We start from the raw sequence: 15,932 nt of genomic DNA, 5'->3' as shown, positions 1-15,932 counted from the left end.
GTCACCGGGCAATCGTTAGAAATACACATTCTCCAGCCCACCCCGGTCTATGAAACCAGAATGAGGCAGGGCAGTGGGGGGGGGGGGGGGGAGTCCTGAAATCTATGTGTTAACAAGTCCTCCAGGGGATTCCGATGCACGTCAAGGTTTACATTCCAGTGCCTTCAAGATGTTCCATTTCACTGAACTTCTCCAATTTCTACTGATAAATTGCCTGAGAATAGTGCTCTACTTCGATGCCCTCAAAACTTCTCAGATGAAGAAAGAGGGGTGTGGGGGGTCAAGGACAAGGATGTCCTGGTCTCTGCAGCACAAAGAAGCCCAACACCATCGTCCTGCACCCCCCCCCCCCCCCCCCGCAGTGCCCGCCCGGCAGGAGCACAGGAAGAGCCTGGTCGGCCAAGGGGCTGCTTTGTGCATCAGGATTAGTCTCCGCAGGGCTGAGCTATTTATAGCAGAAATGAATTCTTCTTCACCAGAAGAAAGGAGCCCTTCCTTCTAGAGGCACGAACCAGAACCACCAGCTCCGGCACAGTTTAATATAAAGTCTATCCGCCCCTGGGTGGACGAGACCCGTGGAGGACGCTGGCAGGAGACAAGCAGCTGATGGAAAAACTTGGCCGGGAAATTTTGGCCAGCGGGGACTGGGAGGCTTGTGTGAACACCTAATGCCACAAGACGAGTCCCAAGTCACACACTGAGATGACCGTGGGGTGCCCCAGAGCTCCCTCACTCAGGACCTGCTTGCTCCAGGAGCTCACGACAAAAGCCCACTGCTTCTAAGGGCGGGTTCAGACCGACTGTCAAGATGGGCTTCCACACAGGAGCCTAAATCTGCCCACGGCTTCTACCCAGCCGCTCCCTTCTGGCACCAAAGGGTTTCAAGAGTGTTCTTCCACTCCCCGGCTGTGTGACGAGCGGCTCCCTTTCTCTGAGCCACATCCTGCCCACTCTGTCCCAGAGGGAGGTAAAAATCACTCAGGTCCCTCCCTCTGGAGCTGCCTCCCCAGATCCCTGGGACTGGTGATGGCTCCCTTTTAATCAGGGGACATTGCAGGGTATAGATTTTAACCTGGTTTCTCCACGGCAGCTTCCTGGGCTACCCCCATAACTCCCTGGCTCGCCACAGAAATGACACACTTCCCACCCCGTGCACGCATGCAGTAAGGGCAGGAATGATCCCACACAGGAAGGTGGGAAGGGAAACAGCTTTACCTCAATCTGCTGCGGGGCTGAGTTGATTCGCTGTCCAGCTTTATCACTCACGGTTGCGGTGAGGCTGGTCTGGCCAATGGCCACACCGTGGACACGGAACGTGGCGGTATAGTTATCAAGGGCTTCATCGAGGGCCCTGGAACAGAGGGAAGGGCTGGGACTTCTCCCCTGGACCTGCCAGTCCTGTCCCTGTGATGCCTTCCTCTGACCCCTAGGAGGACTCACACCAATGTAATGATCTGGGAGGCTGCTCGGAGCTTCAGGTCCATGAAGGCGAAGTATTTGGCCAGGAAAGGCTTCTTGTGAAAGTCCAGCACCCGAACATATGCCTTGACCGTCTTTCCAATCTCCACCTGCATCATAGGGGACAGAAACTCAGGGTAGCCTTTGAATGACCAGTTTCATCACCTACTGTACCCTAAGGCTTTCTGTGAAAGCGTCATCAACTTTAAACCCACAGACCTAGCTTGAACTCCAGACAATCAGCCAATCAACAGATGAAAATTAATCAAGTGCCTACTGCACACAAAGAGCTTTGGGGATCCTTAAATGCAAAACTTACGCTCTCCGCTCTTAAAGAATTAAGAATCTAGTTAGAGTGAAAAGACACAGCCAGAATGGCATGCAGTAGGAGCTCCATAAGTGCTCACTGACTGAACAGCTCACATCTGGCACCATATAATACGTACAGTAAGAACTTTAAGATACCAAGAGTCAGAAATGCTTAGTGACGAAGTAGAACTCTGATCAGCAAATTACCAGTGGAAGTAAAACCACAGAAGGAACATTTGAGGCGGTGTGAGAGAATATTGGCTTTTCAAGCACTCTCAGCTGCTCGAACATTCCCCTTTTAATTACTAACCATTCTCTCCAGTCAGGAAGATAGGAACCTGACAGCAACCCTCTATAAGCCTGGCTGCAGCTCCTTCAGGTATTTGCAGTAATAAAAATTCCCTGTTTACGTTAAAGAAAAGCCTAGACCTCTTACGCATTCCTTTTGCAAAAGCACTTGGCATAGCTCATTTTACTCATTTGCTGATGAGATTCCAAAACCCTCACACTAGGGAGAAAATTCACCATCGGCAAGGGGTATGTCTGGCCAGTTAGTAACTACACCAGCTAGAGACCGAGAATAGAATCCCCAAGTCGGGGCTCACGAGGAGACGACGTCGGGCGGGATTCGCAATTGAGCTTTACCAATGTCGACTGGCAGGAAGAAGTATAACCTCAGAGGTTGCTTGACATCACACACGCGGAGTGACAGAGGTGAGACAACATCATAAGCTCAAAGCAACTTGGCGGGGTGGGGGTGGGGGGGCAGGCGGAGCTGGGTACAGGGACTCAGAAACAGGGCATGAGGAGGATAACTCCCACAGAAACACCGCTCTCCCAGCCTCTGTGAATCAGCAGCGAGGGGTCTTTTAGGGAGTGGCTACTGACCTTGTCAACCACACGGACGTACAGCTCCTGAATGTCCGAGACGTAGACATCGGCCTTCGCCGGGGCTGGGAAGGCCAGGCACAGGTCATGGATCATGATGGTCGACACGCCCGGGAGCAAAGGGAACACCTGGAAGGTTGGAGTGGGGCTCAGTCGTGCAGCTGCTCATGGCATCAGCCCATTGCCCATGGGACACCATCTCCAGGAGACGGCTGGGCCAGGGCTCAGAGGAAGATCCTAACCCAAGCATTGCCCTGCCCACCCCTCGCCATGAGCCCCCACTGCCAACCAGGGGAAGTGCTTGAAATGTAAAATGGTAGAACTGGGATGGATCTCCGAGAGCATTTACTCCAATTTATGAGAAGGAGAAAACGGAAGCTGCTTAAAGCAGGGCAGTCGATGGCCACGGGGCACAGAGCAATTCGGAGGTAGAATGAGGATTCCAAACCGGGATTTCCCAGCTTCTGTGCAGGCCACCTGCCTCTGCAGCTCTGGTGACGGAAGAGTGTCATGCATGACATAGCTCCTTTCCAAACAAACCTCTCACTCAGAAGTCCTAACCTGACCTTGCAGAATCTCAGAACCTGCAAAGAGACCATAGAGGCCACCACAGTCTCAAGGTTTAGCTCTGTGAGTCTCATTCATCTCTGCCTCAGCCGTGCTTGACATAGAGACCTTGTGAACATTCCGAGGAGATGGACACACCCGGGTTACTGTGTTCCGGTCTTCACTGCAAAGACCCCCCCACCCCCAATTTTAAACCTCCTTCTTTCCCTATCTGCTTCCTGGGACCACACGTTCAGAAGCATCTCTCCCCAAATAAACTGCACCATAATCACTCTCCCACGCTGTAGATGCACTTGTAGTGACGTGTTGTATTGTTAAGGCGTGTATCTCAACTACGTGGTCTGGGGGCTGGGCAAGTGGGGTACGCCACAGAGCTGGTGGGTGAATCCAGAGCGGCGCTTCCTGTCTCTAACCCTGGCTTTGCTGCCTGCAGCTTGTGGTGTTACAGTCATGGGGGGCAGGGGATGTTGACAGTGAATGGTTCAGTGCTTGCAAAGCTAGGATTTCAATATCAAGAACCAGTGGGGGAAATAAAAAGCAGATTTCTGACCCTAATGAGAGAGCCAAAAATGATCACATCATATCCAGGTTAAAATCCTTCAAAAAATGGGGCACCTGGGCAGCTCAGCTGGTTACGTGTCTGACTTCAGCTCAGGTCATGATCTCACGGTTTGTGGGGTTGAGCCCCACGTCAGGCTCTGTGCTGACAGATCGGAGCCTGGAGCCTGTTTCAGATTCTGTGTCTTCCTCTCTCTCTGCCCCTCCCCTGCTCACACTCTGTCTCTGTCTCTCTCAAAAATAAATAAGCACTCAAAATTTTTTTTTCTAAATCCTTCAAAGACTGCCCAGAGAGTGAGTCCAAATCCTTAGCCCATCCTGGAAGAACCTGGCACGAGCTGGCCCTTGCCCATGGCTCTAATGTCACTGTAAACCATGATCCCTCACCACTGTCAGGCTCCAGCCACAGTTCTGCTCTGTTCTCCAAAGCCAGCTAGCACCTGCCTGCCTGCCTGCAGACCACACAGTCCATCTTAATGATCTGGGGTTCTTCCCCTGCACCCTGTCTTCACCTGCTGGCTCCTGCTCATCCTTCAGGCCCCTGTTCAAGCATCCTTCCTCAGAAAAGTCTTCCCTGACCAGACAGCTAAGAGCTACCTCTGTTCACTTCTCCTAGTGCAGCTTTACTGCATATAATTTGGCCATGACGGAGACCGTGGTCTAGTGTCCATCCTCCCTCAGGCTGTCTTCTCGCCAGCTGTAGCCTCAGGGCTGAGCCTGGCACCCAGCACAGTACCAATAAACATGTACCAATCAGGTCAAGATCCAGGATCACAGCTCTAGGTCACTGCAGTTACGGCAAAGAAACCTGACTTTCCAGCTTGCTTCCTTAGCTTTACTTTTAGCTTTGCTAAAACCTAGAAATTCTAGGGAAAAAAAAAAAAAAAGTCTGCAAACCCCATGTACCCTCATCTCTTTGGGAAGTGCTGTGATCCAACTCCTTCAATGCACATATGGGGAAACTGAGGCCCACTCAGGACGAGAACCCAGCCTTGGAGGGGCAGCACTGGGGAGAGAACCCAGGTGCCCAAGCTCCCAGTTCAGGGCTCCTTCTGCCACACTCTGCCAGAGCAACCAAAATGGAACTGGGGGCAGGGGAGGAGGGCGGGGCAGGCCGGAAAAGGCCAGAGCTGAGGCAGGCCCCAGCCCCATTAGCAAGCTCGCCAAGCTGGAAACCCTGCCGGTGTCACTGAGCTCAAGGGCACATCAACCCGGATGAGGGGTGCCTGAGTTATTCCACACGATGACTTAGAGTCGATTAACAAAGATCCCGTGGTGGAAATCACACTCGCCTTCCAAAGCGATGCCTGTGCAATTTGAGCCATTGCCACACGAGTCCGGAATTAAATACAGGCCGAGGAGTGGGGTCTGGAAACCAGGGGCCTCCAGTTTTGCCGAGGACGATTCATCCTGGCTTATTCTCTTTCCCTCAACGGAAACTCATTTAAAAACTTGAGAGAGAAATGAGAGCTTTCTTTGAAAGCCTAACGCGAGGCTCCGATCTAATCCTCCTGCAGAAGTTATTGCTGTCAGGACCTGGCGTGTCCTTCACAGCGCGAAGAAATTACACGTTGCACTGGCTGCTGAAAGACCCGCACAGGGGAATGCACGGAAAGCTTTCTCGTTTTCTTTTTTTCTCTCCTTCAAAAGGACCATTTTGCACATTTTAAACAAAGACGGAAAGTGGCGAGGGGAAATCAATTCGTCTTCCGCTTGATTTCCCAGAGGCTGGAGGTCCGGCCACCTTCCGGGTGACAGACGCGGAGACGCTGCATGGCCTGGCCGGCCGGCCTGCCTGCTGGCACCCATCAGCTCGCCTCACCCCCCCTGAACAAAGCTCTAAGGGAGAGAGTTCACCAGGCCCCTTGGGAGACGAAGAAGCTGCTCTGGGGGAAGCGGGGGGACCTGCCAGGCAGCTGGAGGCAGAGTGGGGGCCTGCCTCACTGCAAACTCTAGACTGTGCACGTCTGTTTCTGCAGGCATTCCGGGTCCACTTGCTTCTTGACCGACATTGAGGCACGAGTATGAAGGAGAGGAGGAGGAGAAAAATCCAAGCCCAGAGCGAATTCTAATTTCCAAGTGTTGAAGGTGCCACCTGAGAACTTCAGCGAACACTGAGCCCAGAGGAAAGTCCTGTCATCTCTTCAGAGGCGATGAATGCATTACTGCTCATTAAGACACTGTCAGTGGCACCGGAGGCAGCTCGTGAGTGGGTTGGAGCCGTGACGTCTACTGGCCCCCGTCAGGCCCCGAGGGTCTGCCCGCATCATCCCGGTTCCTCGCTTCCCTGGGCCCCCACACACTTCAGACTTGTCCCTTGATGGGTAGCATTCATAGAAGAGTAAGGACTGTATAAATATTTGCACACGTCACAGGAGCCATCAGCTCCTGCTTCCTATTATATAGCGTGCTTGTCAATGTTGTGCGGTGGGTCAGGCCGTGCCACGCAAGCACTGGGGTCTGTGCCCCCGACTGGATGCCATCAAGACCCCGAGGGGGTGACCACGAGCCCATGAAGATCACAGACACCGAGAAGAACCCTGGCTTGGATGCTGGGTGGAAATCCAGCCAGGGACCCCAGCCAGCCCTATGCCTTCCTGCAGGGCCAGGACTGGGACCGGTACCTCTGTCCACGGGTCACACTCAGGGGGAAAGCAGGACACACCCAAGTTCAAACCCTGAGGCTCATACCTGCTACCCGCCTCATCTTCCTTCCTGACGTGCTTCCACAGACGTACAATGTCACCATGATTGGCTATGCATCACGGGACCAAGGAAATGGGCAGAAACACTGTAGCTCATGAGGTGTTCCCCACGGACTCCCAGTGCCTGGACCGGGACCAGGCACATGACAGGCACCAATCTTTGCGAGATGAATGCATTAGTTACAGGTACAAAGTGCTTGGCGCACAGTAGGGCCTTCCCCGCTGCTCTTATAATCGCATGATTATAAGATCCTTCTGTTGGAACGACTTGGTTTGAAACATAAAGAATCGGTGAGAAGAAAGAAACCCTAAGTTTAACTCGGGTAAACACTCCTAGGGGCAACCCAGCCAAAACTGAAACGAAGGCCCCTTGCAGAGTTTTAGGGGGTGTGAGCAGAATTCCGCACAGCCCTCCATGCATTGTGGGGACATAATAGCCTCCACAATGGGCCCGGTGCGTGAGCTCCGCGGCTGCCTTCCAGAGACAGACGCTCAGAAGCCGAAACACCCAGAAGCCATTCTTGCATCCCGAATGTGTATCAATAGGAAAGAAAGAAACATTTTCTATGAGCTAATTGAAAAACTCCTGTGGGCTTTCTTGTCTCTGTGATTAAGGGAAATGAGAATGTTGCTAATTAGCAGCTGGAAAATGCCAAAGAAATGTGTAAACGTCCTTCAGAAACAACCGTCTGAGAGAAGCTGCTAGGATCTGTCACAGATTGTCAACGCTCCATGAAAAACTTCCCTGGCAGGTTACAGAAGAGGCAAGGGGGAACCGGATCCCAATCTCCACCTCAAGGTGCAGAGGTCTCTGCACAGGTGATGGGAAGCAGAGACACCAGGGCTCAAGGTGCCTTCAGGACACCTTCTGGGGCAAAAGCGACTCTTGTAGGGCCTGTCACACGGGCTGCTGCTGGTACGTCCATAGTGTGCTAGGCTTGTCCTGTGGGATGTCTGCACTGGGCACCGTGTCCCATTCCATGAGGGCCACAAAGCAATGAGACATGCGAGCAAAGGGCCAGTCCACAGGCAAGAGAGAAGGGCTATAGCTCTACTAGAACCATCTGTAAAATGGGGACATTAATATTTGTCTTGATTGGAGAATCCTAGCATCTGTTGCTGAGGGGGACTGCACAGGGAACTGCAGAATTGTAGGACTGAACAGGGGTTCACAGGTCGCCTGGGGAAACTTGCCTCTGATGCTGAAATCCCATCTCTAGTCTTCCAGACAAGGGTCCCAGCTCCCATTTGGTTGCCTCCAGAGACGGGGCACTCACTATCTACAGAGGCAGCCCAGTCCAACACGGGCTCTTCAAAGCATTTGTTCTTGGAGGAAAGTTCTCTCTCTGGCTGTAGGTTTATCCTCAGGGCTTACTCAAAACGTATGGTGCGAGGTAAATATGAGTAAAGGGGTCCCCAAGTATTGTTGGCACTGTGCACATTTTTCTGAACTGCAACTTCCCTCTTCTTTATTTTTTTTAATGTTTATTTTTGAGAAAGAGAGAGAGCGAGCAAGCACGAGTGGGGGAGGGGCAGAGATAAAGAGGGAGACACAGAATCTGAAGCAGGCTCCAGGCTCTGAACTGCCAGCACAGAGCCCGACGTGGGGCTCGAACTAGTGAACTACGAGACTTGAGCCAAAGTTGGACACTCAACTGACTGAGCCACCCAGGGGCCCTGAAACTTCCTTCTTCCTGATAACAGGGGAGTTATTTTTAATTTCCAGAAGTAAAGCAAAGCAAGGCATATCTCAAGCAGTCAGAATTATTTACGATTTGAGCTTTTCCTTTTAATATGAAGGATGTGACAGCAAACACTCATTTACATGGCAGGAGGGATGGCCAGGGAATTATTCTTTCTTTCATAAAGGGAACAAAAATGCTCAGGGGACAGCTTCCTATGATCTCGGGCTTCTAGCAGCACACATTTATTCCCAGGTGCTGAGAGATCGTGTTTTCTTGTTCTGATTTACGGCCACACACCTCAGAGGTCCTGCCATGTGAGACTGTGCCTCTGAGAGGAACAGGAACATTATGACGTGTTTCCTCACCCTTCACTGAAGGGCCATACCAGGGAAAAGCGTCCTTTCCACAGACAGGTAAAGACCAAGGCCGACCACTGGAAGAATGTAAAAAAATGTAAAAACAAATAACAAAAACAAAGAAAAACCTCAACTGTCCTCAAAAGACCCAAGCCACCAAAACTGACTCAGAAAGAAACAATGTGAATAGGCCGATAACAAACGAAGAGACTGGATTTATAATCAAAAAACTACCCACGAAGGAAAGATGATGGCCCAGTGGCTTCACCGGTTAATCCTACCAGACATTTAAGAGTAATTATTAGCTGGGCGCCTGGGTGGTTCAGTCAGCTGAGCGTCCGACTTTGGCTCAGGTCATGACTTCACAGTTCATGAGTTTGAGTCCCACATCGGGCTCACTTGCTGTCAGCTCAGAGCCCGCTTCAGATCCCCTGTCCCTCTCTTGCTCTGCGCCTCCCCTGCTCTCTCTTTCTAAAATGAATAAACATTTATTTTTTTTTAAAAGAGTAATTATTACCAAGTCTACATAAACTGTTCCAAAAATAAGAAGAAACACTTCTAAGCCATTCTGTGAGGCCAATGTTACCCTGATACCCAAACCGGACAAAGAAATCACAGAAGAGAAAAGCACGGACCAGCATCTCTTACGACTCTTAACGACACAAACCCGCCAAAATATTAGCACGCGGAACCCAGTTCCATATAAAAAGAACTATATGTCACGATCAAGTAGCGCTTGTCCCAAGAATGCAAGGTTGGTTTAACATCTGAAAGGCAACTAACACCATTCATCATATCAACAGAATAAAAAACAAAAAACCACATCAATATTTCAAGAGACACAGAGCATTTGACAAAGTCCAACACTCTTGTGTGTGTGTGTGTGTGTGTGTGTAAAAGCAGGGAGGAGATGGCTCAACCGTCCGGGGTTTCTGTTTGAGGTGATGAAAACACCCCAGAACTGACTGTGGTCATGGCTGCACCTGCCTAGGAATGTATTAGACACCACTGAATCGCACACTTTAAATAGGTGGACGGTATGGCATAGGAATTATACCACAATATTAAGCTGTTGTTAAAAACCAACAGAAAGGGATGCCTGGGTGGCTCAGGCGGTTGAGCGTTGGACTCTTGATTTCAGCTCAGCTCATAATCCCGGGGTTGTGGGATGGAGCCCTGCCCTGGGCTCTGCACTGATCATGGAGCCTGCTTGGGATTCATTCATTCATTCATTCATTCATTCTCTCTCTCTCTCCTCCTCTGCCCCTCACCCCCCCTTGTGTGCTTTCTCTCTCTCTCAAAAACAAAAATAAAAACCTTTTTAAAAATAACAAAAGGCCACTAGAGGCACACCGCAGCTGTCCCTTAGACACAGTCTCTGCTTTCCACTCTGCCACAGTCCCCACCACCCCCTACTACTCTCTGACACTGAAACTAAGCCTCTCCCACACTTCCAGGTATGTTCCTCATGGGAAACTCTGCTCATGTCCCTCATTTACTTTCCACCTATCCCACTCCAGAGGCAAATAATTTCGTGACACCCGTGTCAAGATGGTCAGTGAATGCAAACCGAGAAAAGGACCTCTGGAGCTGCCCAAAGGCAACAGCACAGTGGCAATTTAATGACACGACTTAGGTGTCATGTCTTTGTTCTTGGCCGCCTACATTTATGACTTCTGGTAGTGGTCTGATACGTTCTCTGACACATTCCGTAGTGAGTTTATTTTAAAGGAAGTTCGGTTTTCATAACTGCAAAAATAACTCATTGTGCAGATATGCAGACATTTAGGATACTGGTGTTTGCTTTTACCCTTTGCTACAACTATACGGCTATTCAAAAAGAGAGAGAGAGAGAGATTTAAACAACCGAAATGCTCTACAAAGAGAGAATGGCTAAGTACAAATGATAGCATAGAAATAATCAGCCAGCCTACAGAGCAACACGGGGGGGAAAAAAAAACTAAGGGTGTAACCAGTGACCAAAGCAGAATACTAAGTTCTTCCATATCACAGGCACAGCTAAGTCAATATTTGCAAGAATAGGAAGAAGGTCAAGAAAGGAATATGGAAAAACACGAAAAGCAGATACATCTTTCAAAAGCAATCTTCCTGGGGGGCCTGGGGCGGCTCAGTCAGTTCAGCGTCCAACTCTTAATTTCGGCTCAGGTCACGATCTCACAGTTCGTGGGATCGAGCCCCGTGTTGGCCTCTGTGCTAACAGTACAGAGCCTGTTTCCCACTCTCTCTTCTCTCTCCCTCTCTCAAAATAAATCAGTAAACTTTGTTTTAAAAAAAGCAATCTTCCTTACGGTTGTCAGACTTGTGTTTATATGATAATGTTTTAATTCACAGACTGATTGACAGGAAACCATTAGCTAACTAAGAGTGTGGGTAGCTTGCAGAGAAGGAACAAAAGTCACAAATGATGGAAGTTTCGTGAACAATGAATCAGAGACTCTAAAGACGTTACAAGTCGCATCTGCTGCGATTGAGCACCTGCTTCTGACACAACCAATCTGATAACCACAAGGCACCGGACGAGGGATGACAAGGACAGTGGAGATGGGCCCGTACTCACCGTGGCCACGCCCCTGGTCTCCTGGTAGGTCACCTTGATGATGTCTGTGGTGCTGGTGTTGAGGAAGAAGTAGCCAGAGCCTTCTCTGATGTGCAGCTCAGCCTGCAAGGAAGGGTGGGCCTGGGTGTCGAAGGCGAGGCCCCCCCGTGGGCCACGCCCAGGTGGCAGGTGGAAGGGACCGTACCTGCACATCGGGGTGGTTGTAGATGGTCACCTCTTCTGGGCTCACCCTCACGTCCTCCACCAGGATGAGTTCTATGGAGGCCGACACAGGCGTGAGAGGGTCGTGCTGAAGGGGTGAGGCAGTGCTATTAGATCCATAGGCAACGGCCCAACCCTGGCCAGTCTGCGGGTTGCCCCCCCCCCACCGACCCCTGCCCTGAAGGAGCATGGAGACCCCAGGTCCTGGCGTCACCCCAGGGCACTCATTATGTTGGGGACATAAGCCCCAGTAAAACCATCATGTTTCAAGCCCAGCTTAGAGGACACATTCCTTTGAGGCAACCAGAATTCTGCCAAGGCCGGTGCCCCACCCCAGGTGGCCCGGCCCCATGAGAGTGGTGATTCCCACGCACTCCAGGAAAGTGGGGGTGCACAGCAGATGACCTGCTGCAGTGCCCTGTGTGAGGGACGGGGACACGGGCAAACAGCATACAGGTGCTGAGAGGAGGGGGCGTGGAGGCGTCCTCACGGGGGGCTCATGGGGGATGCAGCACAGCCCTCACTCCCCTGGGTGCTGCCCGTATCCGTATGCGAAGCTGCTGCCTGTCTTTCCAGGGAGACTGCTGGACCCAACCCGGCCCTGGACTCACCTGCTTCAGCACCCGTCCCCGCCCAGCCCTGTGCTAGCCCTGGGGGTTCGACAGCGGTCCTCAGGCAATGATGCAGATTTAATCCAATGTCAGGATTACATTATAAGGGACAGTAAACGAATGGCCTGTGTCAGAGCATAGGACAGGTTGTGAAGGCGACGAAGGGCCAGGTAGGCGCGAGGGGGGAAGGGGGGGGACTCTCAAATGAGCAGACACCCAGAAGTGAAGGCGTGAGCAGTACTGCTAGAGAAAAGCCCACAGGCCAACGAGGCTAAGTGCAGATGCCCTGGAGGGGGAGGCCCGCGAGGCCACCCACAGCCAAAGGACTCCCTGTGCAGGTGGGGACAGACGACCTCGGGCTGAAGCCACCAGGGGCGTACAGGTGTGCTCCTTCAGGGCCAGCCTCAGTGCCGCTCCCACTGGGGTCTCCACCCCCTTGCTCCCCCCCCCACCCGGGAGACAATTTCAAGCCCCATCTGCTGGAACTTAGGGTCCCTTGGAACCCCATCCCACCCTCTCCTTCCAGCCATTATCTGCTGCCTTCACCCTACTAAAAACCCACGTTGGTGTGGGTATCATTCAGCAGGACCGCTCTTGGGGAGCCCTTCCATGCACCCATTTGCCACCCAGGAGCAGTGCCTCTGCGGGGGGCCCATGAGATGCCGGAGTGGGGAGGCTCGGGTCAGTGGGCCTTGACCCAAGCGTATGCAGACGATGGCAACAGTCTGTATGTGCAGGGATATCTGTACCATACCAGGGGGCGCACAGGGGGATCTGAGGCCTTGGGCAGCTACTGTGTGCCCAGGGTTCAGGGACTGCTTCCCAGAGGCTGACACTGTGGCTGAGCCTAACAAACAGGAAGTAAGGGAGTGAGGGGACAGCATTCCAGGCAGCGGGGACTGGAGCTGCAAAGGCACAGAAGCCCGAGCCACCTGGGCACAACCTCGGGCGGGGTCTGAGGTCAGGGCCACGGGTGGGGGGCGGGGGGAAACAGGCTGGACAGACGAGGCTGAGGGCTCCCAAAGCTGTGCGCCGGGGCCTCGAGGTGACAGGGCCAGACTGCCTGAATGCCAGGCGTGTGGGGCAGGGGTACTGGCGGCCAGAAGCCAGAGGGAAGGCGCTCGATTCAGGGATGGGTTAGTGAACAGAGGGTGCGACCCAGCAAAGGGACTCAGGACACTGGGAGGCCGGACAGGATGCAGGCAGACGCGGGGGCCTCCCTGCCACCGGCGGGCCTGGGGACGTACCGGCTGCACCACTCTGGCCGTGCTGAGGTGGGACTGCTGGTAGCCAGTCGCGGTGGCAGAGATGGCTGTGGTTCCCGACGCCTCGTGCACCGAGATGGCCTGCAAACCTGAGTCCAGGGAGAGGAAAACGGGTGTCGGGTTTTGCCCCCTGCCTCCCTGTGATTTGCAGTCTTAAATCTCCATAGTCCTAAACATACATCACTGAGTCTGTTTAAACTGCATGCACCATAAGAGTTAGCTGGCCCTGAGCAAAAGGCCCACGGTGCAGCTTCGGGGAGCTGCACAGGACTCCATGTGTGGCTGCCGAGGGGTCTGTGAAGGCAGCATGACTCAGAGCAGCACGGGTCCCAGAGGCTGGCTGATCCGTACAACCGGGGATGGGAGACACACCTGCTGTGCACCCTGAGCCCGTGTCCCCATCCCTGAAATAGAGATTCCAGTTCCTGCCTCACGGAACGTCTATGCAGGATCAAAGCAGAGGAGTGAACTTGCTTCCTTTCCGTTCTGGATAAAGGGGAGTCCCCGATGAAAGCCCCCAGCAGCCGCCAGCCCTCCTCAGCACCCCTCTCGTCTGTCTGGGGTTTCACAACACCCTGTCCTTCTGACCTGGGTCGTCGGGCTCACCACCCAGCTCACCGTGCAACTTCTTCTGGCCGCTCCCATCATCCCGGGCCACCAGCTGCATGGGCAGGTCAAGGTTGATGCTGGCCAGCGACGGCCTGGTCGACTCCCACTGGATGTTCAGAGAGCTGAAGTTGTCGAATCTGCGGCCCTGCTGGTCGTAGGCGGCCAGGTCCAGCAGGGGGTTGCGGTGGCTGGAGACTGGAACCTGCGAGAAGCAAAAGTCAGACGTCATGGCCAAGCCCAGGCCTGGACACAGCCGCTCTTGACCATTCGGTGCACCCTGAACCTGGCTGACTGCCTTCGGAAGGGCTCCCGGCATCCTGGCGATGGAGGGGGGCAAGTCACTAACTACTGCTGTGCAGCGGTCAAGATGCTTCATAGGCTGGTCCAACCTGGTGTCTTAGTCCACCCAGTGGTCCTTTAGGGGGGACCGGTTTGCCCTTTCCTTTTTTTTTTTTTTTTTCAACGTTTTTTTTTTTTTTTTTTTTTTTTAATTTTTGGGACAGAGAGAGACAGAGCATGAACGGGGGAGGGGCAGAGAGAGAGGGAGACACAGAATCGGAAACAGGCTCCAGGCTCCGAGCCATCAGCCCAGAGCCTGACGCGGGGCTCGAACTCACAGACCGCGAGATCGTGACCTGGCTGAAGTCGGACGCTTAACCGACTGCGCCACCCAGGCGCCCCCCGGTTTGCCCTTTCAAGGAGGCCTTGGCGATATCTGAAAGCATTTTTGATTTTTATAGCTGGGTGGGGGTGCAACAGGCATCTAGTGGGTAGAGGTCAGGGATGCTGCCTAACACCCTCTAATGCACAGGACAGCCCTCAAGAAGTAAGGATCTGGCCCCAAAGGTCAGGAGTGCCAAGGTCAAGACACCCCGCCCTAGAGCCCTCCCCCAGCCAGGCTGCTCTCTCCTTCCTCTCTTGGCCTCACCTTTCCAAATCCTTGCTACCTCCTCCCTGCCCCACCGAGCCCCTCCAAGAGGAAGGCTGCCCCACCTGGGTTTCATAGGAACGCCAGTTACAACCTCCAAAATGTTCCAGAGCCATTCGGCTTGCAAGGCTCCTTGCAGAGCCAAGTTCTCACCTGATCCTTAAATATCCCAATGAGATGGGAGCTGTCGTCCCTATATAAAGGGTGAGGAAGCAGAGTCCCAGGGAAGAAAAGGAACAAATAAAAGGCAACTCCGAGAATGAGTGGCACACCCTTCGGGGTTCGGCTCCAAACCCTGAATTACTAACCACTCTACCATTACCTCTTGTTCCCCAGGCAAACCCGCCCTGGGCAACCCAAGCCAAGTCGCCCTCCTTCCTCCCAGATGCTGCTTCATCCCCCACCCTCCCTGCCTCCTGGCAAGGGGGCAGGTGGGGCAGGTAGTGAAGCAGGGACCCTAGGTACATAGGCATCCACGTCCCCCTGCCTGGCCTGGAAGCTCGGCCTGTCACCACCCCAGGCAAGCCAGTGGAAGTCACAACAGGGCCCACCTCCCAGGACTCTGTTTTAACCAAGGGTCGTATGAGACCATTTGCAGGAGGTCGGCTCACTGTAACAAACGTGCAGGCAGGGACACAGGCGGTCGTGCGCAGTGTCCCCCGGCGTACCCACCGATGCACGCACGGGGCCAGGAGCGAGGACCACACTGTTTTGGCCTTTGCAAGTTAGGAGTGACCGTATCACTTGCTTTGACCCGTGAAAGGTGAAACGGGACTTGACAACAATTCCGGGGGGAAGCCTTAACGGCCAGAACACAACCCACCAGGGAGTGCCGCCTCCTTCTCTCTGCAGTGGCACCCAACCACGTTCAACACGCCCTGGAAGGATGGGAACAGCGACATGAAGCAGGGTCCCCCCGCCACCACGGTGCACACGCAGGACGAGCAAGAAGTGAACCGTGCTGTGTGAATCCACCGCGATCTGTGCTTGTCTGTTCCCGCAGCCTCGCCTCGCCTGTCCAGACCGATGCTGTCACCGAACTACCGACCGGCACCGTGAGGGCTCCGCCACAAGTCCTTCTAGCTCTCTTGCCCCCAGAGAACACTGAGCCCAAGCATGCTGCAGATTTTCACTGCAGGTCACAGCCCAATCAATTGGGGATGCTGGCTTCGGTCAGGAGCTACAACCACGGACAGGGATGGGAGTGGCCCCAC

The 15,932-nt window shown here is 53.3% G+C and overlaps 1 protein-coding gene across 5 annotated transcripts in view; it reads right to left on the bottom strand.

The window, feature by feature from the left end:
• The window catches only part of NUP210 (nucleoporin 210), a 108,907-nt gene that overhangs the window by 28,329 nt on the left and 64,646 nt on the right, over positions 1-15,932 (bottom strand). For all 5 annotated transcript variants that reach the window (XR_006214980.1, XM_042979607.1, XM_042979608.1 and 2 more), the window contains exons 17-23: positions 13,800-13,992; positions 13,164-13,270; positions 11,289-11,393; positions 11,105-11,206; positions 2,656-2,784; positions 1,441-1,568; positions 1,216-1,351 (exon numbers count right to left, since the gene is read on the bottom strand). Coding sequence is in view for 4 of the 5 variants with exons in the window: in XM_042979607.1 (XP_042835541.1) it covers positions 1,216-1,351; positions 1,441-1,568; positions 2,656-2,784; positions 11,105-11,206; positions 11,289-11,393; positions 13,164-13,270; positions 13,800-13,992 (900 nt within the window). In the remaining variant the exon portion in view is untranslated. The remainder of the gene's footprint in view (positions 1-1,215; positions 1,352-1,440; positions 1,569-2,655; positions 2,785-11,104; positions 11,207-11,288; positions 11,394-13,163; positions 13,271-13,799; positions 13,993-15,932) is intronic.

This window comes from Panthera tigris, chromosome A2, assembly GCF_018350195.1.
Source record: "Panthera tigris isolate Pti1 chromosome A2, P.tigris_Pti1_mat1.1, whole genome shotgun sequence".
Lineage (NCBI taxonomy): Eukaryota > Metazoa > Chordata > Mammalia > Carnivora > Felidae > Panthera > Panthera tigris.
The sequence above is the reverse complement of the archived record's forward strand: the minus strand, read 5'-3'. Positions and strand labels throughout refer to the sequence as shown.